Consider the following 25367-nt stretch of genomic DNA (forward strand, 5'->3'; position numbering starts at 1 on the left):
GAGTGAGAAAGTGGCCAAGAAAGCTCAACAGCACTTACACTTTCTGAGGAGGCTATAAAGATACTTGACGTGTCCCCTTTGAGTCTCACCAATTTTTATCGTTGCACCGTAGAAAGCATCCTATCAGGATGCATCCCAGTGATTGCTCTGCCCAAGGCTGCAAGAAACTGCAGAGAGATGTCACAGATCAGCATGTCATGGAAACCAGCCACACCTCCCTGGACTCTGACTACACTTCTCACTACCTCAGTGAAGCAGCCAGCATAATCAAGGACCCACCCACCCCAAGCATTCTCTCTTCTCCCCTTCCTGTTAGGCAGAAGATACAAAAGCCTAGAAGCACATATCACCAGGCTCTACCCCTATCGAACAGTCCCCTAGTATGATAAGATGCAATCTTGACCTCACAACCTACCTCGTTATGACCTTGCACCTTATTGTCTGCCTGCACTGTAATCGCAACACTTTATTCTGCATTTTCTTGTTGGTGAGACCCCACCTGGAGTATTGTGTGCAGCTTTAGTCTCCAAATTTGAGGAAGGACATTCTTGCTATGGAGGGAATGCAGTTTAGTTTCACTGGGTTAATTCCAGGGATGGCAGGAATGTCATATGTTGAAAGATTGGAGTGACTGGGGTTGTATATACTGGAATTTAGAAGAATGAGAGGGGTCTGATTGAAACATATAAGATTATTAAGGGATTGGACACACTGGAGACAGGAAGCATGTTCCGGATGTTGGGGGGAGTCCAGAACCAGGGGCCACAGTTTAAGAATAAGGGGTAGGCCATTTAGAATGGAGTTGAGGAAAAACTTTTTCATCCAGAGAGTTGTGGATCTGTGGAATGCTCAGCAGGAGAAGGCAGGAACAGGGTACTGATTGTGGATGATCAGCCATGATCACAGTGAATGGCGGTGCTGGCTCAAAGGGCCGAATGGCCTACTCCTGCACCTATTGTCTATTGTCTGTTGTTTTCCCTTATACTAGCTCAGTACATGTAAAGAGCTACTTGGAGCCACATGTGAGAGCTGAGTGACTGTGGGGACCAAAGGTGAGTGAGCTGCCCCTTCACCAGAGGTGCTACCACTCCCTAGACACACCACATACTCCAAGTAGCTATTTCCCTGTGAAATCGGCCACACCCTAGTACAAGCGGGCTAAGCTAAGTGAGGGTAGCCGGCGGCCTCATACCCTGGTGAGACAGGCATGACGAGGCACAGAAGATATCGTGGTCATCCACTACAACCGAGGAATTTCCAGGTTGGTGACACTTGTTTGTACCACTGGACTCGGACTTCTGAGGTCGGGAGAGTGGAACTGCCCCCGTGCAATAGCTTTTCCAGTTTAGAAACTCTCCCACACCGGTTTCCTGTCATCATTGGACACTATGGGCAACCACCATTCCTCAGTACAATGTGTAATTGATTTGATCTGTATGAATGGTATGTGACCCTCCACATCCCAGGACTGTAAGAGTGTAAGTGAGGGGTAGCATGGAAAGGGAGGTGGTAAGGGTATTGACAGCATGAACCTTGTAATTACTGGCTGATGGTCTTGCAGAGTCCTACCGAAGGCTTTCAGCCCAAAACTGCCGACTGTCCTTTCCCATAGTTGCTACCTGGCCTGCTGAGTTCCTCCAGTATTTTCTGTGTGTTGCTCAGATTTCCAGCATCTGCAGATTTTCTGCTGTTTGTGATTGGTCTTACAGATTGTTACCCTGCTGTCCCCCCCTTGTAATGTGTGCTGCAAGAACAGTCGGGCTTGGACCACTGGCGCACTCACGGTGGGGGAGGGGCGGGGGTTAAGGACGTTATGGAGGTCAGGGGGCCATCATTTACAGCTCTTTATTTCCCCAGGCTGAGGCGACGAGAGAGACGAAGAATAGAGAAGGCAGTTCATAAAGCACCACAACCCAAGCAGTCTGTGATCAGCCCTGACCCACCCTCTCCCCCAGCCGAAAGCAGGGTGAGTGCAAAACCCCTCGGGGTGGGTTGGCAATGGCTGCAGGTGATGCAGTCTGATAGGGGAGGAGGTGGGAGTATGGAACAGAGGGAGAGTGTTTGGGGGGTGGAGGGGTGATGGACAGATGATGGGTGAAGGAAGCAGGGTGGTGCGGGTTAGAGTGGGTGTGGGAGGGACTGGGTAGAAGGGAGGAGAGGGAAAAAGGACAGCAGGGAAGCAGGTCTCCAGGAAGTGGAACAGTCAATGTTTGTGCCATTGGGTTGTGAGAGGCCATTTCTCTGATTTGCATGTAGCTCCCCACCCCCCATACCCTTCCAGCAGTGGAGAAGCCAAGCACAAGCAGGGCGGTGTGGGAGTTAAATACCTAGGGATCAGAAGCTCCAGACATCTGTGGTGGGCAGAGTGAAGGTGCCTGGTCTGTGGGTGGTCTCACCGATGTCTAGGGATGGGCGTCTGTGCTGGGAGGTGCTGGCTGCTGAATACTTGGGTGATATGTGTTTAACAGAAGGAACCATTCGATGATCCACCTGAACCTGATCCTTCGGAATGTGGGACCGTCCCGCGAGGTGAGTCTGATGCCTTCCTCCCCCCAGTCATTGCCACCCCACCTCACCCTTTAACAATCCATTGCACTGCTCTTCCACTCCCCCGCCTCATGCTCCTCTGACCCTCTTGTCACCCACAGACCCACCATTCCATCTTCCTGCTCTCCTCTCCACAAGCCTTTTCCCTCTCCACCTTCTTCACTTCACTGTCCGTCCATCCATTCCCTTCCCTCTCCACCTTCCTCACTCCACTGTCTGTCCATCCATTCTCTTCCCTCTCCCACCTTCCTCACTCCACTGTCCGTCCATCCATTCCCTTCCCTCTCCACCTTCCTCACTCCACTGTCCCTATCCATCCATTCCCTTCCCTCTCCACCTTCCTCACTCCACTGTCCGTCCATCCATTCCCTTCCCTCTCCACCTTCCTCACTCCACTGTCTGTCCATCCATTCCCTTCCCTCTCCACCTTCCTCACTCCACTGTCCCTATCCATCCATTCCCTTCCCTCTCCACCTTCCTCACTCCACTGTCCGTCCATCCATTCCCTTCCCTCTCCACCTTCCTCACTCCACTGTCCGTCCATCCATTCCCTTCCCTCTCCACCTTCCTCACTCCACTGTCCGTCCATTCATTCCCTTCCCTCTCCACCTTCCTCACTCCACTGTCCCTCCATCCATTCCCTTCCCTCTCCACCTTCCTCACTCCACTGTCCCTATCCATCCATTCCCTTCTCTCTCCACCTTCCTCACTCCACTGTCCGTCCATCCATTCCCTTCCCTCTCCCACCTTCCTCACTCCACTGTCCCTATCCATCCATTCCCTTCCCTCTCCACCTTCCTCACTCCACTGTCCATCCATCCATTCCCTTCCCTCTCCCACCTTCCTCACTCCACTGTCCGTCCATCCATTCCCTTCCCTCTCCCACCTTCCTCACTCCACTGTCCGTCCATCCATTCCCTTCCCCTTCCACCTTCCTCACTCCACTGTCCGTCCATCCATTCCCTTCCCTCTCCACCTTCCTCACTCCACTGTCCATCCATCCATTCCCTTCCCTCTCCCACCTTCCTCACTCCACTGCCTGTCCAGCCATTCCCTCTCCCCTGCCCAGTATCCCCTTGTTACCCCAGTTTCACTCTTACCATCCCCTTATACCTCCTCTCCTTCCCTTTACTTCTGTTCTCCCCCCAACAATACACACTGTTTCCCCATCTCCACCCCTATTGTCAGCTCTCCTTCACTGCTCACATAACCCCACAGTGACCCTCCCACCACCCCCCGTGTGCTGCTGCTGTTCCTGAAGCTCTGAATGTTGCATTGAACCCGTGCAGGTCCAGGTGTTTCCCTCTTGCCTGACCAGGACTTGGCGAGCTCCCCCTTTATAACTGCTGCAGAATTGCACTGCTTTGCGTCCACCAGGAAGAATGCTGAGGAGAGGAGAGACGCCAGTACCAACACCGACCAGGGAGCCGAGACCCTGACCCAGACATCCACAGGTAGCCAAAGCCTCTCCATTCTCCGCTCGTTCCTCCCTCTGTTAATGGCAGTGGAGTTCCAGAGTGGGTTAGGTGCTGTGGCAGCGTAGCAGTTAGCACAACGTGATTACAGAATCAGAATCAGAATCAGGTTTATTATCACCGGCATGTGACGTGAAATTTGCTAACTGAGCAGCAGCAGTTCAATGCAATACATAATCTAGCAGAGAGGGAAACAATCGTAATACTAAATAAAATAATAATAATAATAAATAAGTAAATCAATTACATATATTGAATAGATTTTTTAAGAATGTGCAAAAACAGAAATACTGTATATTTTAAAAAAAGTGAGGTAGTGTCCAAAGATTCAATGTCCATTTAGGAATCGGATGGCAGAGGGGAAGAAGCTGTTCCTGAATCACTGAGTGTGAGCCTTCAGGCTTCTGTACCTCCTATCTGTTGGTAACAGTGAGAAAAGGGCATGCCCTGGGTGCTGGAGGTAATGGATGCTGCCTTTCTGAGACACCGCTCCCTAAAGGTGACCTGGGTACTTTGTAGGATAGTACCTAAGATGGAGCTGACTAGATTTACAACCTTCTGCAGCTTCTTTCGGTCCTGTGAAGTAGCCCCTCCATACCAGACAGTGATGCAGCCTGTCAGAATACTCTGCACGGTACAACTATAGAAGTTTTTGACTGTATTTGTTGACATGCCAAATCTCCTCAAACTCCTAATAAAGTATAGCTGCTGTCTTGCCTTCTTTATAACTACATCGATATGTTGGGACCAGGTTAGATCCTCAGAGATCTTGACATCCAGGAAGTTGAAACTGCTCACTCTCTCCACTTCTGATCCCTCTATGAGGATTGGTATGTGTTCCTTCGCCTCACCCTTCCTGAAGTCCACAATCAGCTCTTTCGTCTTACTGACGCTGAGTGCCAGGTTGTTGCTGTGACACCACTCCACTAGTTGGCATATCTCACTCCTGTATGCCCTCTCGTCACCACCTGAGATTCTACCAACAATGGTTGTATCATCAGCAAATTTATAGATGATATTTGAGCTATGCCTAGCCACACAGTCATGGGTATATAGAGAGTAGAGCAGTGGGCTAAGCACACACCCTGAGGTGCACCAGTGTTGATCATCAGCGAGGAGGAGATGTTATCACCAATCCACACAGATTGTGGTCTTCTGGTTAGGAAGTCAAGGATCCAATTGCAGAGGGAGATACAGAGGTCCAGGTTCTGTAATTTCTCAATCAGGATTATGGGAATGATGGTATTAAATGCTGAGCTGTACTCGATGAGTAGCATCCTGACGTAGGTGTTTGTGTTGTCTAGATGGTCTAAAGCCGTGTGAAGAGCCATTGAGATTGCATCTGCCATTGACCTATTGTGGCGTCAGGCAAATTGCAATGTTCCAGGTCCTTGCTGAGGCAGGAGTTCAGTCTAGTCATAACCAACCTCTCAAAGCATTTCATCACTGTCGATGTGAGTGCTACCGGGTGATAATCATTAAAGCAGCCCACATTATTCTTCTTAAGCACTGGTATAATTGTTGCCTTTTTGAAGCAAGTGGGAACTTCTGCCCATAGCAGTGAGAGGTTGAAAATGGCCTTGCATACTCCCGCTGGTTGGTTGGCACAGGTTTTCAGACCAGGAACTCCATCGGGACCTTCCGCCTTGCGAGGGTCCACTCTCTTTAAAGACAGCCTAACATTGGTCTCTGAGACGGAGATCATAGTGTCATTATGTGCAGCTGTAGTTGTGCTCTCCTTTCAAAGTATGCATAAAAGGCGTTGAGTTCATCTGGTAGTGAAGCATCGCTGTCATTCATGCTATTGGGTGTCACTTTGTAGGAAGTAATGTCTTGCAGACTCTGCCAGAGTTGCCATGCATCCGATGTCGCCTCCAACCTTGTTCAAAATTGTCCCTTTGCTCTTGAAATAGTCCTCCGCATATCATACCTGGTTTTCTGGTACAGGCCTGGGTCGCTAGACTTGAATGTCACAGATCTAGCCTTCAGCAGACAATGTACCTCCTGGTTCATCCACTGCTCAGAGTTCAGAGTTCAATTTCCGTGCAGTCTGTAGGGAACTTCTACGTTGTCCCCAAGAACTGTGTAAGGTTCCTAAAGGTGCCCCAGTTTCCTTCCACAGTCCAAAGACGCACTGGTTAGTAGGTTAATTGGTCATTGTAAATTGTCCTGTAATTAGTCTAGGGTTAAATCAGTGGGTCACTGGGCAACACAGCATGGTAAGACAGAAGGGCCTGGTCTGTGCTGTATCCCTAAAATAAAACTTAAAAATAAAAGAACCAAGCCCTTTGACCCAGCCTGTCCATGCTGATCTTTTAGTCCAACCAACCCCATGAGGGCAGTATCTCTGACTCCTTACACCATACCACATCCCTTGATGTTTCATTGCTAGACACATCAGAACTGCCAGTATAAACTAGGGAGGGATTTGTCCTCCCGAGGCCCACAACTTTCACACATCCCAAGGCCAGTATCTCTTCCCAGCCTGGATTTAGAGATGGGTGCAAATTCCACTCACTGCTCTTAAACCTGTTCCCGCTGACACCTCCCAGCCTGCACAGGCAGCACATCCCAGTCTTCCCAGCTAACAGGGTTCCCCCGTCACTCATTCCAGACTCATCTCCAGCAGCCTATATAACCCCAGTTCTCATCTACACACCTTGTTCGCCCATCGAACCAGCCAACCTCGGTTGCTCCTAGTTGTCACTCTCCCTGCCTAAAGCTTATCTTGTTGCCTGTTGTGTTTAGTTTCTGTTCTCTGTTTTGTGGCCCCTCATGGGCCCCTCATGGCTTGTTATTTTGCGGTCTATTATTTGGATTACCATTCACGGCAGAGTCGTTTCCTCTGCTCTGTGTTTGGGTAAAGCCTCCTCTACATTTCCTGACAACTGCCACCTTGTTTTGGCTAAGATGGGTTAGCATGGTCGCTGCATCCTTGCTAAACCCTCTGCGACTCAGCTGTGAAATCGGATCCTGGGCAGCGGAGTGAATGGGTTACGGTTCATGTGTAGGTGTGGACTGTGTAGTGAGCTCAGAATTCTTCACTCTCACAGCGACATCAATCCACGTGCTCAGAGTGGGGAGTCCTGCAGCTGGGAACTTGGGGTTCATACCCATCAATCCCTCAAAGGTGCCACGCAAGTTGATAGGCTTCTTAAGAAAGTAGATGTTGAGTTGGTCTTCATTAGTCGAGGATTAAGTTCTGGAGCTCAATATATTACAGTACCTATTCAATATGTCATGTCTGATAGAAAAATGGAGGGCTATGTGGGAGGGAAGGGTTAGATTGATCTTGCACGAGGTTAAAAGGTTGGCAGGTTGTGAGCTGAAGGGCCCGTACTATACTGCAATGTTCTTTGTTCCATTACTTGGTGACTGGCATCTCTCAGCCAAGTAAAGTTGGTCTGGACATTTTAGTGCTGTTTCACAGTAAGGTAGCCCTTGAATGCTTTTCTGTAACCCTTGCTACCTCTACTACCACTATCCAAGCTGATTGGAATCCACACCATTGTTAACTTGGAGTTGTAGGACTGCTCAGAAACTTGCTTAATCGGAGCAAGAGGCCGAGAGTGAAGGAGTGGGGAATCTCGGAGAGAAGACTTTCTTTTACACTGCTCGGGGAAAAGAGGCTAGACTGCGCAGACATGTGACGTGGAGCACCAAAGGTTTAAAAAGGAGGAATTTTCAACAGTCTTTTTTAAATTGGAGAAAGAGGCCGAGAGTGACGGAGTGAGGAATCTCAGAGAGAAGTCTTTTTTTATTTACACTGCTGAGGGAAAAGAGGCTAGACTGTGCAGGCACATGACGTGGAGCGCCAAAGGTTAAAAAAAAACACCATATACAGCAGGCAGTGGAGTGAGAGGGAGCAGAGTGGGACGGCTTTGGCTTAACAGGCTTCGGTGTGAACAGGCAGAGGTGAGGGTAGGTTCCGGTAAGTTTTGCTTTGTTTGTTTAGAGTAGAGAGAATGCCAGGCAGGATGTTGGAATGCTCCTCTTGCAGGATGTGGGAAGTCAGGGAGACCTCCGGTGTCCCTGACAACGACACCTGCAAGAAGTGAATCCAGCTGCAGCTCCTAACAAACCGCGTTAGGGATCTGGAGCAGGAGCTGGACGATCTCCAGATCATTCGGGAGAATGAGGAGATTATAGATAGTAGCTACAGGGAGATAGTTATGCCAAAGGAGCAGAGCACAGGAAATTGGGTTACTGTCAGGTGAGGGAAGGGGAAAGGGCAGGTAGAGCAGGGTTCCCCTGTGGCCATTCCCCTCAACAACAAGTATACCGATTTGGATACTGTTGGGGGGATGACTTACCTGGGACAAGCTGTGGCAGCCGGATCTCTGGCACTGAGTCTGGTTCTGCAGTGCAGAAGGGAGGGTGGAAGAAGAGGAGAGCGGTAGTGATAGAAGACTCGATAGTTAGAGGTACATAAAGGAGGTTCTGCGGTCGAGACGGAGACTCCCGGATGGTTTGTTGCCTCCCGGGTGCCAGGGTCAGGGATGTCTCTGATTGCGTGCACAGCATTCTGAAGTGGGAGGGTGATCAGCCAGATGTCGTTGTACACATCGGCACCAATGACGTAGGAAGACAGGGTGAGGAGGTCCTGAAGAGTGAGTGTAGAGAGCTTGGTAGGAAGTTAGGAAGCAGGACCTCGAGGGTGGTGATCTCAGGATTGCTACCTGTGCCACGTGCCAGTGAGGGTAAGAATAGGATGCTCTGGTGGATGAACAAGTGGCTGAGGAACTGGTGTAGGGGGCAGGGTTTTAGATTTAAGTGTCATTGGGACCTCTTCTGGCGCAGGTGGGACCTGTACAAGAGAGTCGGGTTACACCTGATCTACAAGGGACCAATATCCTTGCAAGGAGGTTTGTTAGTGCTATTGGGGAGGCTTTAAACTAGATTTGCAGGGGGATGGGAACCAGAGTGCCAGAGCAGATAGTGGAATGGGGGTGAAAATAAATGATGTTAAAAGTTCATGCAAAGTCACAAATGGAAGGTGTGGTGTGTGGTGGTAATAATCTTCTGAGGTGTGTCTGTTTCAATGCAAGTAGTATTGTGAGGAAGGCTGACGAGCTGAGGGCATGGATTGACACATAGAATTATGACATTATAGCCATCAGTGAAACTTGGCCGCAGGAGGGGCAGGACTGGCAGCTTAATGTTCCAGGGTACCGATGTTTCAGACGTGATAGAGGCAGAGGAATGAAAGGTGGGGGAGTAGCGTTGCTTGTCAGGGAAAATGTTACAGCAGTGCTCAGGCAGGACAGATTAGAGGACTTGTCTACCGAGGCCATATGGGTGGAGCTGGCTAACCGGAAAGGTATGACCACATTAATGGGGTTGTATTATAGACCACCCAATAGTCAGCGAGAATTGGAGGAGCAAATCTGCAGAGAGATAGCAGACAACTGCAGGAAACATAAAGTTGTGATAGTAGGGGATTTTAATTTTCCACATATTGACTGGGATTCCCATACTGTTAAAGGTCTGGACGGGTTAGAGTTTGTAAAATGTGTTCAGGAAAGTTTTCTAAATCGACATATAGAGGTACCAACTAGAGGGGATACAACTAGAGAGAGGCGTGGTTTTATTGGTAAGAAATGATATTAAATCATTAGAAAGAGGTGACATAGGATCGGAAGGTGCAGAATCTTTATGGGTTGAGCTAAGAAATCGCAGGGGTAAAAGGACCCTGATGGCAGTTATTTATAGGCCTCCAAACAGCTGCAGGGATGTGGACTACAAATTACAACAGGAAATAGAAAAGGCTTGTCAGAAGGGCAGTGTTATGATAATTGTGGGGGATTTTAACATGGGGGGATTGGGAAAATCAGGTCGGCACTGGATCTCAAGAGAGAGAATTTGTAGAATGTCTGCGAGATGGCTTTTTAGAACAGCTTGTTGTTGAGCCCCCTAGGGGATCGGCTGTACTGGATTGGGTATTGTGTAATGAACTGGAGGTGATTAGAGAGATTGAGGTGAAGGAACCCTTAGGAGACAGTGATCATAACATGATTGAGTTCACTGTGAAATTTGAAAAAGAGAAGCCGAAATCCGATGTGTTGGTATTTCAGTGGAGTAAAGGAAATTACAGTGGCATGAGAGAGGAACTAGCCAAAGTTGACTGGAAAGGGACACTGGCGGGAAAGACGGCAGAGCAGCAGTGGCTGGAGTTTATGCGAGAAATGAGGAATGTGCAAGACAGGTATATTCCAAAAAAGAAGAAATTTTTGAATGGAAAAAGGATGCAACCATGGCTGAGAAGAGAAGTCAAAGTCAAAGTTAAAGCAAAGGAGAGGGCATACAAGGAAGCAAAAATTAGTGGGAAGACAGAGGATTGGGAAGTTTTTAAAAGCTTACAAAAGGAAACTAAGAAGGTCATTAAGAGGGAAAAGATTAACTATGAAAGGAAGCCAGCAAATAATATCAAAGAGGATACTAAAAGCTTTTTCAAGTATATAAAGAGTAAAAGACAGGTGAGAGTAGATCTAGGACCAATAGAAAATGATGCTGGAGAAATTGTAATGGGAGATAAGGAAATGGCGGAGGAACTGAACGAGTATTTTGCATCAGTCTTCACTGAGGAAGACATCAGTATACCGGACACTCAAGGGTGGCAGGGAAGAGAAGTGTGCGCAGTCACAATTACGACAGAGGAAGTACTTAGGAGCTGAATAGTCTAAGGGTAGATAAATCTCCTGGACCAGATGGAATGCACCCTCGTGTTCTGAAGGAAGTAGCTGTGGAGATTGTGGAGGCATTAGCGATGATCTTTCAGAAGTCAATAGATTCTGGCATGGTTCCGGAGGACTGGAAGATTGCAAATGTCACTCCGCTATTTAAGAAGGGGGCAAGGAAGCAAAAAGGAAATTATAGACCTGTTAGCTTGACATCGGTGGTTGGGAAGTTGCTGGAGTCGATTGTCAAGGATGAGGTTACGGAGTACCTGCAGGCATATGACAAGATAGGCAGAACTCAGCATGGATTCCTGAAAGGAAAATCCTGCCTGACAAACCTATTGCAATATTTTGAGGAAATTACAAGTAGGCTAGACAAGAGAGATGCAGTGGATGTTGTATATTTGGATTTTCAGAAGGCCTTTGACAAGGTGCCACACATGAGGCTGCTTAACAAGATAAGAGCCCATGGAATTACGGGAAAGTTACATACGTGGATAGAGTGTTGGCTGATTGGCAGGAAACAGAGAGTGGGAATAAAGGAATCCTATTCGGGTTGGCTGCCGGTTACCAGTGGTGTTCCACAGGGGTCCGTGTTGGGGCTGCTTCTTTTTACATTGTACATCAACGATTTGGATTATGGAATTGATGACTTTGTGGCTAAGTTTTCTGATGATACAAAGGTAGGTGGAGGGGCCGGTAGTGCTGAGGAAGCAGAGGGTCTGCAGAGAGACTTGGATAGATTGGAAGAATGGGCAAAGAAGTGGCAAATGAAATTCAATGTTGGAAAGTGTATGGTTGTGCACTTTGGCAGAAGAAATAAACAGGTAGACTATTATTGAAATAGGGAGAGAATTCAAAGTTCTGAGATGCAACGGAACTTGGGAGTCCTTGTACAGGATACCCTTAATGTTAACTTCCAGCTTGAGTCGGTAGTGAAGAAGGAGAATGCAATGTTGGCATTCATTTCTGGAGGAATAGAGTATAGGAGCAGGGATGTGATGTTGAGGCTCTATAAGGCGCTAGTAAGACCTCACTTGGAGTACTATGGGCAGTTTGGTCTCCTTATTTAAGAAAGGATGTGCTGATGTTGGAGAGGGTACAGAGAAGATTCACTAGAATGATTCTGGGAATGAGAGGGTTAACATATGAGGAACGTTTGTCTGCTCTTGGACTGTATTCCTTGGAGTTTAGAAGAATGAGGGGAGACCTCATAGAAACATTTCGAATATTGAAAGGCATGGACAGAGTGGATGTGGCAAAGTTGTTTCCCATGATGGGGAAGTCTAGTACGAGAGGGCATGACTTAAGGATTGAAGGGCACCCATTCAGAACAGAGATGCGAAGAAATTTGTTTAGTCGGGGGGGTGAATCTATGGAATTTGTTGCCACGGGCGGCAGTGGAGGCCAAGTCATTGGGTGTATTTAAGCCAGAGATTGATAGGTATCTGAGTAGCCAGGGCATCAAAGGTTATGGTGAGAAGGTGGGGGAGTGGGACTAAATGGGAGAATGGATCAACTCATGATAAAATGGCGGAGCAGACTCAATGGGCCGAATGGCCGACTTCTGCTCCTTTGTCTTATGGTCTTATGGTCTATAGATCTCCTATTAGGAAACGAGTTAGGACAGGTGACAGAAGTGTGTGTAGGGGAACACTTTGGTTCCAGTGATCATAACACCATTAGTTTCAACTTGATCATGGATGAAGATAAATCTGGTCCTCGGGTTGAGGTTCCAAACTGGAAAAAGGCCAAATTTGAAGAAATGAGAAAGGATCTAAAAAGCGTGGACTGGGACAGGTTGTTCTCTGGCAAGGATGTGATTGGTAAGTGAGAGGCCTTCAAAGGAGAAATTTTGAGAGTGCAGAGTTTGTGTGTTCCTGTCAGGATTAAAGGCAAAGTGAATAAAAATAAGAAACCTTGGTTCTCAAGGGATATTAGAACTCTGATAAAGAAGAAGAGAGAGATGTATGACATGTATAGGAAACAGGGAGCAAATAAGGTGCTTGAGGAATATAAAAAGTGCAAAAAAATACTTAAAGGAAATCAGGAGGGCTAAAAGAAGACATGAGGTTGCTTTGGCAGTCAAGGTGAAGGATAATCCAAAGAGGCTTCTACAGGTATATTAAGAGCAAAAGGATAGTAAGGGATAAAATTTGTCATCTTGAAGATCAGAGTGGTCGGCTGTGTATGGAACCAAAAGACATGGGGGAGATATTAAATGTTTTTTTTGCATCTTTATTTACTAAGGAAACGGGCATGGAGTCAATGGAAATAATGCAAACAAGTAGTGAGTTCATGGAACCTATACAGATTGAGGAGGAGGAGGTGCTTGCTATCATGAGGCAAATCAGAGTAGATAAATCCCCAGGACCTAACAGGATATTCCCTCAGACCTTGAAGGAGACTATTGTTGAAATTGCAGGGGCCCTGGCAGATATATTTAAAATGTCGGTATCTACAGGTGAGGTGCCGGAGGATTGGAGGATAGCTAATGTTGTTCCATTGTTTAAAAAAGGCTCTAAAAGTAATTCGAGAAATCATAGGCCAGTAAGTTTGACGTTGGTAGTAGTAGATTATTGGAGGGAGTACTAAGAAATGGGATCTACAAGTATTTGGATGGACAGGGACTTATTAGGGATAGTCAACATGGCTTTGTGCGTGGTAGGTCATATTTAACCAATCTGTTGGAGTTTTTCGAGGAGGTTACCAGGAAAGTGAATGGAGGGAAGGCAGTGGATGTTGTCTACATGGACTTCAGTAAGGCCTTTGACAAGGTCCCGCATGGGAGGTTAGTTAGGGAGATTTAGTCGCTAGGTATACATGGAGAGGTAGTAAATTGGATTAGACATTGGCTCAATGGAAGAAGCCAGAGAGTGGTGGTAGAGAATTGCTTCTCCGAGTGGAGGCCTGTGACTAGTGGTGTGCCACAGGGATCAGTGCTGGGTCCATTGTTATTTGTCATCTATATCAATGATCTGGATGATAATGTAAATTGGATCAGCAAATTTGCTGATGATACAAAGATTGAAGGTGTAGTGGACAGTGAGGAAGGTTTTCAAAGCTTGCAGAGGGATTTGGACCAGCTGGAAAAATGGGCTGAGAAATGGCAGATGGAGTTTAATACAGGGAAGTGTGAGGTATTGCACTTTGGAAGGACAAACCAAGGTAGAACATACAAGGTAAATGGTAAGGCACTGAGGAGTGCAGTAGAACAGAGGGATCTGGGAATACAGATACAAAATTCCCTAAAAGTGGCGTCACAGGTAGATAGGGTCATAAAGAGAGCTTTTGGTACATTGGCCTTTATACATCAAAGTATTGAGTATAAGAGCGGGAATGTTATGATGAGGTTGTATAAGGCATTGGTGAGGCCGAATTTGGAGTATTGTGTACAGTTTTGGTCACCAAATTACAGGAAGGATATAAATAAGGTTGAAAGAGTGCAGAGAAGGTTTACAAGGATGTTGCCGGGACTTGAGAAACTCAGTTACAGAGAAAGGTTGAATAGGTTAGGACTTTATTCCCTGGAGCGTAGAAGAATGAGGGGAGATTTGATAGAGGTATATAAAATTATGATGAGTATAGATAGAGTGAATGCAAGCAGACTTTTTCCACTGAGGCAAGGGGAGAGAAAAAACAGTGGTCGTGGGTTAAAGGTGAAGGGGGAAAAGTTTAAAGGGAACATTGGGGGGGGGCTTCTTCACACAGAGTGGTGGGAGTATGGAATGAGCTGCCAGATGAAGTGGTAAATGTGGGCTCACTTTTAACATTTAAGGAAAACTTGGACAGATACATGGATGAGAGGTGTATGGAGGGATATGGTCCAGGTGCAGGTCAGTGGGACTAGGCAGAAAAATGGTTTGGTACAGCCAAGGTGGGCCTAAAGGCCTGTTTCTGTGCTGTAATGTTCTATGAGTGTTTACCTTGGATCTCTGCTGACTGTCTGAAGACCCCTGGCCACAATCCTGTCCCTTCACCTTTCTTTGGTGCAACTCAAGGCCTGATTTATTGACCCTTCTCCACATTATTGTCCAACACAGCAGTTGGAAACATAGAAACATAGAAAACATACAGCACAATACAGGCCTTTCAGCCCACAAAGCTGTGCTGAACACGTCCTTACCTTAGAACTACCTAGGCTTTTCCCATAGCCCTCTATTTTTCTAAGCTCCATGTAGCCATTCAGGAGTCTCTTAAAAGACCCTAACGTTTCCACCTCCAGCACCGCTGCTGGCAGCCCATTCCACGCACTCACCACTCTGAGTAAAATAACTTACCCCTGACATCTCCTCTGTACCTACTTCCAAGCACCTTAAAACTATACCCTCTCATGCTAGCCATTTCAGCCCTGGGGAAAAGCCTCTGACTATCCACACGATCAATGCCTCTCATTATCATGCTTGTTGTTTTAAATAACCCCAACATGAGTGGTGAAATTGGGTTTTGTAGGTCTGGTGAGCAACTGGGTGAGGGATCAGGCAAAATACGTGCTTAGTTCATTGTTCTGCTCTCTGCATCCGTGACTGTATGGCTAGGCAGAGTTGGTAGAAGTTCAGGTGGTGATGAGATAAATCAGCTGAGCGAGCATTTTCAAGTTCCTGAGTGTCAACGTCTCTGAACATCTATCCTGGTCCAACATATTGATGCAATTACAAAGCAGCTATATTTCATTAGGAGTTTGACAAGATTTGGTATTTCACCAAATTTCTACAGATGTACTGTGGAGAGTATTCTAATTGGCTGCATCAGCGTCTGGTATGGAGACCACTTCACAGGATCAGAGAACGTTGTAAACTCAATGAGCTCAGTCATGGGCACCAGCCCCTCTCCCTACCCCCAACATCCAGGACACCTTCAAAAAGCGATGCCTCAAAAAGACAGCGTCCATCCCTAAGGACCCCCATCACCCAGGACATGCCCTCTTCTCATTGCTACCCTCAGGGAGGAGGTACAGGAGACTGAAGACACACACTCAGTGTTTCAGAAGCAGCTTCTTCCCTCCAACATCAGATTTCTGAATGGACATTGAACCCATGAAGACCACCTCACTATTTTTTCCTCTCTTTTTGCATTACTTATTTAATTATATTTTTGTATATACTTCATATTGTAATCTATCTTCTTTTTTCACTGTTATGTATTGCAATGTACTGCTGCCAAAAAAACAACAAATTTCACGACGTACAGTGGGCCAGTCATATTAAACCTGATTCTGATACCATAGGACATAGGAGCAGAATTAGGCCATCTGGCCCATCGAATCTGCTCCACTATTCAATCATCACTGATCCTTTTTTTCTCCTCCACAACCCCAGTTTCCAGCCTTCTCCCCATAACCTTTGATACCATGTCCAATCAAAAACCTTTCAATCCCTTCTTAAATACCTCCAACAACCTGGCCTCCACAGCTGCTTGTGGCAACAAATTCCACAAATTCACCACCCTTTGGCTAAAGAAATTTCTCCGCATCTCTGTTTTGAAAGGGTGGCCCTCTATCCTGAGGCTGTGCCCTCTTGTCCTAGACCCTCCCACCACAGGAAATATCCTTTCCACATCTACTCTGTCTAGGCCTTTCAGCATTCGAAAGGTTTCAATGAGATCCCCCCTCATCTGATGCCAGCACATCTTTTCTAAAATGAGGGACCCAAAACTGTTCACAATACTCAAGGTGAGGCCTCACCAGTGCCTTATAAAGCCTCAACATCACATCCTTGCTCTTGTATTCTAGACTTCCTGAAATGAATGCTAATGTGCCATTTGCCTTCCTCACCACTGATTCAACCTGCAAGTTAATCTTCAAGGTGTTGTGCACAAGGACTCCCAAGTCCCTCTGCACCTCAGATTTCTGGATTTTCTCCCTGTTTAGAAAATAGTCTGCACATTTATTTCTACTAACAAAGTGCATGACCATGTATTTTCTAACATTGTATTTCCTTTGCCAATTCCTTGCCCATTCTCCTAATCTAAGTCCTTCTGCATCCTACCTGTTTCCTCAGCACTACCCGTCACTCCACCAATCTTCGTATTATCTGCAAACTTGGCAACAAATTCCACCATCTACATCATGTATATACAGTATAAAAAGAACTGGTCCCAACACCAACCCCTGCGGAACACCACTAGTCACTGGCAGACAACCAGAAAAAGATCCTCTTATTCCCACTCGCTGCCTCCTACCCATCAGCCAATGCTCTAACCATGTTAGTAACTTTCCTGTAATACGTTGGGCTCTTAACTTGGTAAGCAGCCTCATGTGTGGCACCTTGTTAAAGGTCTTCTGAAAGTCCAAATATACAACATCCACTGCATCCCCTTTATCTATCCTATTTGTAATCTCCTCTAAGAATTCCAACAGGTTCGTCAGGCAGGATTTTCTCTGAAGGAAACCATGCTGACTTTGTATTATCTTGTCCAGTGTCACCAAGTATTCCATCACCTCATCCTTAACAATTGACTGTAACATTTTCCCTACCACTGAAGTCAGGCTAATTGGTCTATAATTTCCTTCCTCCTGCCTTCCTCCTTTCTTAAAGAGTGATATGACATTTGTAATTTTCCAGTCCCCTGGCACCATGCCAGAGTCAATGATTTTTGAAAGATGATTTCTAATGCCACCACAATCTCTAACACTACCTCTTTCAGAACCCTAGGGTGCAGTTCCTCTGGTCTGGGTGACTTACGTACCTTTAGGTCTTTCAGCTTTTTGAGCACCTTCTCCCTTGTAATAGTAACTTACTTCTCTTCCTTCACACACTACAACATCAGGCATACTGCTGGTGTCTTCCATAGTGAAGACTGACACAAAATACTCATTTAGTTCATTAACCATCTCCTTGTCCCCCATTATTATTTTTCCTGCCTCATTTTCTAGCGGTCCTATACCACTCTCATTTCTCTTTTATTTTTAACGTACTTGAACAAACCTTTACTCTCCACCTTGAAATTATTTGCTGGCTTATTCGTATTTCATCTTTTCATTCTAATGATTTTATTCATTGCTGTTTGTAGGTTTTTAGAAACTTCCAAGTCTTCTATCTTCCCACTAATTTTTGCTTTGTTGTAGGACCTTTTTTTTGCTTTTACACCTGACTTACCTTGTCAGCCACTGTTGTACTATTTTGCCATTTGAGTATTTCTTCATTTTTGGAATACACAGTCCTGCACCTTCCTCATTTTTCCCAGAAACTCAAGCCATTGCTGCTCTACTGTCATCCCTGCCAGCATCTCTTTCCAATTTACTTTAGCCAACTCCTCTCTCATACCACTGTAATTTCCCTTACTCCACTGAAACACTGCTACATCAGACTTTACTTTCTCCCTATCAAATTTCAAGTTTCATATTGTGATCACTGGTTTTTAAGAGTTCTTTTACTTTAAGCTCCCTAATCACCTCCAGTTCACTGCATTACACCCAATCCAGTATAGCTGATCCCCTAGTAGGCTCAATGCTCTAAAAACTGCTCTAAAAAGCTATCTCTTAGGCATTCAAAAAACTCACTCTCTTGAGATCCATTGCCATCCTGATTTTCGCAATCGACCTGCATGTTAAAATCTCCCATGACCACCATAACATTGCCCTTTTGGAGAGCTTTTAGAGAGCTATCGGCCAAATGCAGGCCATTGGGACTGGCTCACTGGGCAACACAGTTGGTAAGGACAAGTCTGCATGTCCATGTCTGAATCTGAGTCTAAATCTAGAAAGAATACGGACTGAATTAAAGGGGAAGAAGGCTACGGGTTGGTTCAGACTAAGTTCCAGCTCATTCCACACTCACGCCATCCTCTGTGTGAAGAAGTTTTTGTCTGTGTGTCTATGTGCCCTTCATCCTGATGTGCTGGGCATTTGCTTGACTGGTTTTCCTCCCTTCTGCTTTCTGTAGCTCCTAAATCGTACCGGGATGCTGGGATTCTCACCTGCTCTGAGATTGAAGACCACCCACCAACTGCCACTGCAGGTCTGACTTTCCACCCGTTGTTTCATGCTTCGGTTATCAGTTGGGTAGACAGTTTCCCTCGGCATGACAAATCCTATAGTCTGCGCACCCACATCAGGCACAACCCCCTAACTCCTCAGCACAAGCTGACTCCACTGAGGAGGTGTGTCACACTCCTCTGGACTGAATACCACTCGCATTGCTGCAGGGCCAGTCAATCAGGACCTGTGAATGTCATCCAGAGACCACTGACTGAAATGATATCTCCGATCTCTGGTCGTTACAGATGTGCCAGACATAATTATTTTGGTGATTCGTGTCTCTCTTTTTCTTTCTGCCTCTGTGACTCTCTGCCTGTTGTGCCCCTCTGTCTTCAGTCCTCTTCTCACCACTCCTCCGTATCTCTCTCCATCTCTCTATCTCTCTTGCTTTCTCTGTCTCACTCTCTCTCCCTCTCTCCCTCTCTCCCTCTCTCTCCCCCCTCTCTTCCTCCCTCCCTCCCTCTCTCTTCTTTCTCTACTTCCAGACGCCCATAGGAAGCCAAAATCTCTCCCTTCTCCCCACCATTTGTGTTACTGCCTCCTGATGGCAGTGGAGTTACAAAATGGGTTAGATGCCACGGTGGCCCAGCAACTAGTGCAACGTGATTACAGCTTAGGGCATTATACATTTGGACTCATTTCCAGCACCATCTGAAAGGAGGTTGTATCCTCTTCATTGACTACATGGGTTTCCACTGGGTGCTCTAGTTTCTTCCCACAGCCCAAAGCCGTACCTGTCAGTAGGTTAATTGGTCACTGAACATTGTCTGTGATTAGACTGGGGTTAAATCAGTGGATCACTGGGCGGCACAGCTTGGTGAGTCAGAAGGGTCTGTTCTACACTGTGTCTCCAAAATAAAATTGAAAAATAAAAAAACTGGTCTATTTGGCCCTACCTGTCCATGCTGACCTTTTAGTCCCAACCATCTCCATTTGCCTTCATTATCTCTCAGACTCCTTTCACCATACCACATCCCCTGATAGTTCATTGCTGGATACATCAGACTGCTGGGGCATAGTCCGGGGAACCGGGGAGATTGTATCAGTGTAAGCTGGGAGGGGGTTGTCCTTCTTCCCTGAAGCCCACAACTCTCACACATCCAAGGGCAGTGTCTTTCCCCAGCCTGGATTTAGAGATGGGTGCAAATTCCCCTCGCTGCTCTCAAGCCTGCTCCCGCTGATGTCTTCCCGTCACTCATTCCAGACTCATCTTCAGCAGCCTATATAACCCCAGTTCTCATCCACACACCTTGTTCGCTCATCGCACCAGCCGGCCTAAAACAGTAGCTTTTAGTTTTCACTCTCCCTGCCTAAAGTTTACCTTGTTGCCTGTTGTGTTTAGTTTCTGTTCTCTCTTGTTTTGTGGCCCCTCATGGCTCGTTATTTTGCAGTCTATTATTTGGATTATCATTCCACTCTCCCCTCCTACCCCTCCTCACAGTCCCCCATCCTGCTCTCATGACTGTACCCCTTCCCCACACGAAACCACCATGGTGGGCTTCACAGCTGAACAGGTGAGAAGACAGCTGAAATGTCTCAACCCAAGCAAGGCTGCAGGACCGGATGGTGTCAGTACCAGGGTGCTCAAAGCCTGTGCCCCTCAGCTATGTGGAGTACTTCGCCATGTATTCAGCCTGAGCCTGAGGCTCCGGAGGGTTCCTGTACTGTGGAAGACGTCCTGCCTCGTCCCTGTGCCGAAGATGCCGCGCCCCAGCAGCCTCAATGACTACAGACCGGTGGCATTGACCTCCCACATCATGAAGACCCTAGAGAGACTTGTTCTGGAGCTGCTCCAGCCTATGGTCAGGCCACACTTAGATCCCCTCCAGTTCGCCTACCAGCCCCGACTAGGAGTTGAGGATGCCATCGTCTTCCTGCTGAACTGTGTCTACGCCCACCTGGACAAGCCAGCGAGCACTGTGAGGGTCATGTTTTTTGACATCTCCAGTGCGTTCAACACCATCCACCCTGCTCTGCTGGGGGAGAAGCTGACAGCGATGCAGGTGGATGCTTCCCTGGTATCATGGATTCTTGATTACTGACTGGCAGACCACAGTATGTGTGCTTGCAACACTGTGTGTCCGACAGAGTGATCAGTAGCACTGGGGCTCCACAGGGGACTGTCTTGTCTCCCTTTCTCTTCACCATTTACACCTCGGACTTTAACTACTGCACAGAGTCTTATCATCTTCAGAAGTTTTCTGATGACTGCCATAGTTGGATGCATCAGCAAGGGAGATGAGGCTGAGTACAGGGCTACGGTAGGAAACTTTGTCACATGGTGTGAGCAGAATTATCTGCAGCTTAATGTGAAAAAGACTAAGGAGCTGGTGGTAGACCTGAGGAGAGCTAAGGTACCGGTGACCCCTGTTTCCATCCAGGGGGTCAGTGTGGACATGGTGGAGGATTACAAATACCTGGGGATACGAATTGACAATAAACTGGACTGGTCAAAGAACACTGATGCTGTCTACAAGAAGGGTCAGAGCCGTCTCTATTTCCTGATGAGACTGAGGTCCTTTAACATCTGCCGGACGATGCTGAGGATGTTCTACGAGTCTGTGGTGGCCAGTGCTATCATGTTTGCTGTTGTGTGCTGGGGCAGCAGGCTGAGGGTAGCAGACACCAACAGAATCAACAAATTCATTCGTAAGGCCAGTGATGTTGTGGGGATGGAACTGGACTCTCTGACGGTGGTGTCTGAAAAGAGGATGCTGTCTAAGTTGCATGCCATCTTGGTCAATGTCTCCCATCCAGTACATAATGTACTGGGTGGGCACAGGAGTACATTCAGCCAGAGACTCATTCCTCCGAGATGCAGCACAGAGCGTCATAGGAAGTCATTCCTGCCTGTGGCCATCAAACTTTACAACTCCTCCCTTGGAGGGTCAGACACCCTGAGCCAATAGGCTGGTCCTGGATTTATTTCATAATTTACTGGCATAATTTACATATTCCTATTTAACTATTTATGGTTCTATTACTATCTATTATTGTGCAACTGTAACGAAAACCGATTTCCCCCGGGATCAATAAAGTATGAATATGACTATGACTATGACTATTCACGGCAGAATCGTTTCCGCTGCTCTGTGTTTGGGTAAAGCCTCCCCTACATTTCCCGACAACTGCCACCTTGTTTTGGCTAAGATGGTTCAGCATGGCCGCTGCATCCTTGCTAAACCCTCTGCGACTCAGCTGTGAAATCGGATCCTGGGCAGTGGAGTGAATGGGTTACGGTTCATGTGTAGGTGTGGACTGTGCAGTGAGCTCAGAATTCTTTACTCTCACAGCGACATCAATCCACATGTGCTCAGAGTGGGGAGTCCTGCAGCTGGGAACTTGGGGTTCATACCCATCAATCCCTCAAAGGTGCCACGTAAGTTGATAGGCTTCTTAAGAAAGCAGATGTTGAGTTGCCTTCATTAGTTGTGGATTAATTAAGGGGTTAGGTTGATCTTACACGAGGTTAAAAGGCTGGCACATTGTGAGGTGAAGGGCCTGTACTATACTGCAATGTTCTTTGTTCCGTGACTTGGCGACTCTATCTCTTAGCCAGGTAAATTGGTCTGGCTGTAAGGTAGCTCTTGAAATCCCACTACTGTCAATCAAGCTGATTGGAATCCTCCACCATTGTTGTCTTGGACATGCAGAGCTGCTCAGAAACTTGCTGAATATTTGCCTTGGATCTTTGCCGACTGTCTGGGGACCTCTGGCCACAATCCTGTCCCTTCACTGTTCCTTGGTTCCTCGGATCTTTCTCCGCATTATTGTCCAGAACAGCAGTTAACATGCTTGTTGTTTAAAATAACTCCAACATGAGTGGTGAAATTGGATTCTGTAGGTCTGGTGAGCAGCTGGGTGAGGGATCAGGCCAAATACATGCTTAGTTCACTGTTCTACTCTCTGCATCCGTGACTGTGTGGCTAGGCACAGTTTAAACTTCATCTATGAACTTGCCAACGACACAACTATTTATTGGCAGAATTTCAGATGGTGACGAGGAGGCAAACAGGAATGAGTTGGATCAGCTGATTGAGTGGTGTCACATCAACAACCTTGCACTCATTGTCAGTAAGACCGAGGAATTGATTATGGACTGTAGGAAGGTGAAGCTGAGGGAACTCACACCAGCCCTCATTGAAGGATCAGCAGTGGAAAATGTAAGAAGTTTCCAGTTGCTGAATGTCAACATCTCTCATGATCTATCCTGAGCCCAAGGAAGGCACGACAGCGACTATATTTCACTTGGAGTTTGTGGAGACTTGGTATGTCACCAAAGACTTTCGCAAATTTCTACAGACATACCATGGAGAGCATTCTAACTGGTTGCATCACTCTCTGGTATGGAAGTCCAATTGCACAGGATCAGAGAGAGCTGCAGGAAGTTGTAAACTCAACCAGTACCATCATGAGCCCTAGTGTCTTAGCACTAAACACATCTGGAATGACCTCAAAATGGCTGCATCCATCACCCAGGACATGCCCTCTTCTCATTGTTACCATCAGGGAGGAGGTACAGGAGCCTGAAGGCACACACTCAACATTTCAGAAACTGCTTCTTCCTTTCCACCAGCAGATTTTTGAATGGACAGTGAACCAATGAACCCATCATTTTTAATTTCTTTCTTTTGCACTACTTACTGTATTTAATTTAATGTTTCATATATATTTCCTATTGTAATTTAGCAACATAGAAAACATACATCACAATACAGGCCCTTCGGCCCACAATTTATAGGGATTTTTTTTTAACATATTGCAATGAACTGTAGCCACGAAACAACAAATGGTAACAGTGAGACTGTCTCTCTGCTCGATTGTGTTACTGAACCCTCTGCCAACTTGGCCATGCTGGGCTGTCTCACAGTTCGTGAAGCCACCTCCCCTGTGGAGTACCTCGGTTCTCTTTCTCTCCTCCTGTCTGGTCCCTGATGCTCTGCCTCAGAGCACCACACCAGAGACCATCTAGACCATGCTGAGTTATTATCCTGCCTAGTCCCATTGACCTGCACCTGAACCATAGTCCTCCATACCCCTCTCATCCACGTACCTCTCCAAATTTCTCTGAAATGCTGAAATCAAACCCACATCCACCACTTCCGATGGCAGCTCATTCCACACGCTTACCTCCCGTAGTGAAGCAATTCCCCCTCATGTTTCCCTTAAACATTTCACCTTTCACCCTTAACCTATGACCTCTAGTTCGAGTTTCACCCAACCTCAGCAGGAAAAGCCCCATCTATGCCCCTCATAATTTTGTAATGCTCTATTAAATGCTGCTCTGTTGTATATCTTACTGTGCATACTATTTATTACAAGTTGCTATAATTTACACATTGCACATTCAGGTGGAGACATAATGTAAAGATTTTTACTCCCCATGTATGTGAAGGATGTAAGAAATAGTCAATTCATTTCAATTCAAATCTCCACTCATTCTCCTGTGCTCCAGGGAATAAAGTCCGATCCTAATTTAAATTTTCCCCATAACTCAGCTCCTCAAGCCCATTTACAGTTGATATCGGAAGAATACTACAGGCTGGTTCAGATTAAGATGACTGCTTGTTCACAGTTGTACTATGCTCTGAGTAAAGAAGTTTGTCCCTGTGTGTCTATGAGCCCTTTCTCCTGACGTGTGGGCCATTTGATTGACTGGTCTATTTCCCTTCTGTTTCCTGCAGCTCCTAAATCATACCGGGACGCTGGGATTCTCGCCTGCTCTGACATTGAGGACCATCCACCCACAGCCGCTGCAGGTCTGACTCTCTACGTGTGTTGGTTATCAGTAGGGGAGGGAAGCCTCATGAAGATCTTATTGAAACATATAAAATCCTAAAAGGATTGGACAGGCTAGATGCAGGAAGATCGTTCCCAATGTTGGGGAAGTCCAGAACAAGGGGTCACAGTTTGAGGATAAAGGAGAAGCCTTTTAGGACTGAGGTGAGGAAAAACTTCTTCACACAGAGAGTGGTGAATCTGTGGAATTCTCTGCCACAGGAAACAGTTGAGGCCAGTTCATTGGCTATATTTAAGAGGGAGTTAGATATGGCCCTTGTGGCTAAAGGGATCGGGGGTATGGGGGGAAGGCTGGTACAGGGTTCTGAGTTGGATGATCAGCCATGATCATACTGAATGGCGGTGCAGGCTAGAAGGGCCGAATGGCCTACTCCTGCACCTATTTTCTATGTTTCTGTGTTTCTAAGACAGTTTCCCTCGGCAGGGCCCAGTCCACGACAAACACGGGAGTCTGTGTACCCACCTCAGGCACACCCACACTAACTCCAGAGTGCAGGCGCCCTCCATTTCAGAGGTGTGTCAGGCTCTTCCCGACTGAATGTCACTCACTTGGCTATGGGGCCCTGTGAATGTTTCCCTGCGACCACTGACTGATGGTATCTCCAATCTCTGGTTGTTACATTTGCCCCAACACAATTATTCTGGTGATTTGTATCTCCATCTTTCTATGTGTCTCTCTATCTCCTTGTCCCCCCTCTCCATCTCCCTCCCCTTAATGTCTCTGCCCTCTTCTCCATCTTTCCCTCCCCATCTGGAATCTGTTTCCTTCCATCTCCCTCACTCTCTTCCCCTCTCTCTCCCCCCTCTCCCTCTCCTGCTCTTTCTCTCCCTCTTCCCCTCTTCCCATCCCCCTCTCCCCGCTCCCCCTCTCCTCTCCCCCTCTTCCCCTCT

The 25367-nt window shown here is 46.8% G+C and overlaps 1 protein-coding gene across 2 annotated transcripts in view; it reads left to right on the forward strand.

Moving 5' to 3' along the window:
- Positions 1 to 25367, forward strand: part of cplane1 (ciliogenesis and planar polarity effector 1) — a 311037-nt gene that overhangs the window by 213858 nt on the left and 71812 nt on the right. For both annotated transcript variants that reach the window (XM_072257500.1, XM_072257501.1), the window contains exons 35-39: positions 1858 to 1966; positions 2469 to 2529; positions 3837 to 4001; positions 18583 to 18657; positions 24362 to 24436. In XM_072257500.1, coding sequence (XP_072113601.1) covers positions 1858 to 1966; positions 2469 to 2529; positions 3837 to 4001; positions 18583 to 18657; positions 24362 to 24436 — 485 coding nt within the window. The remainder of the gene's footprint in view (positions 1 to 1857; positions 1967 to 2468; positions 2530 to 3836; positions 4002 to 18582; positions 18658 to 24361; positions 24437 to 25367) is intronic.

The sequence above is a fragment of the Mobula birostris genome, chromosome 5 (assembly GCF_030028105.1).
Source record: "Mobula birostris isolate sMobBir1 chromosome 5, sMobBir1.hap1, whole genome shotgun sequence".
NCBI lineage: Eukaryota > Metazoa > Chordata > Chondrichthyes > Myliobatiformes > Myliobatidae > Mobula > Mobula birostris.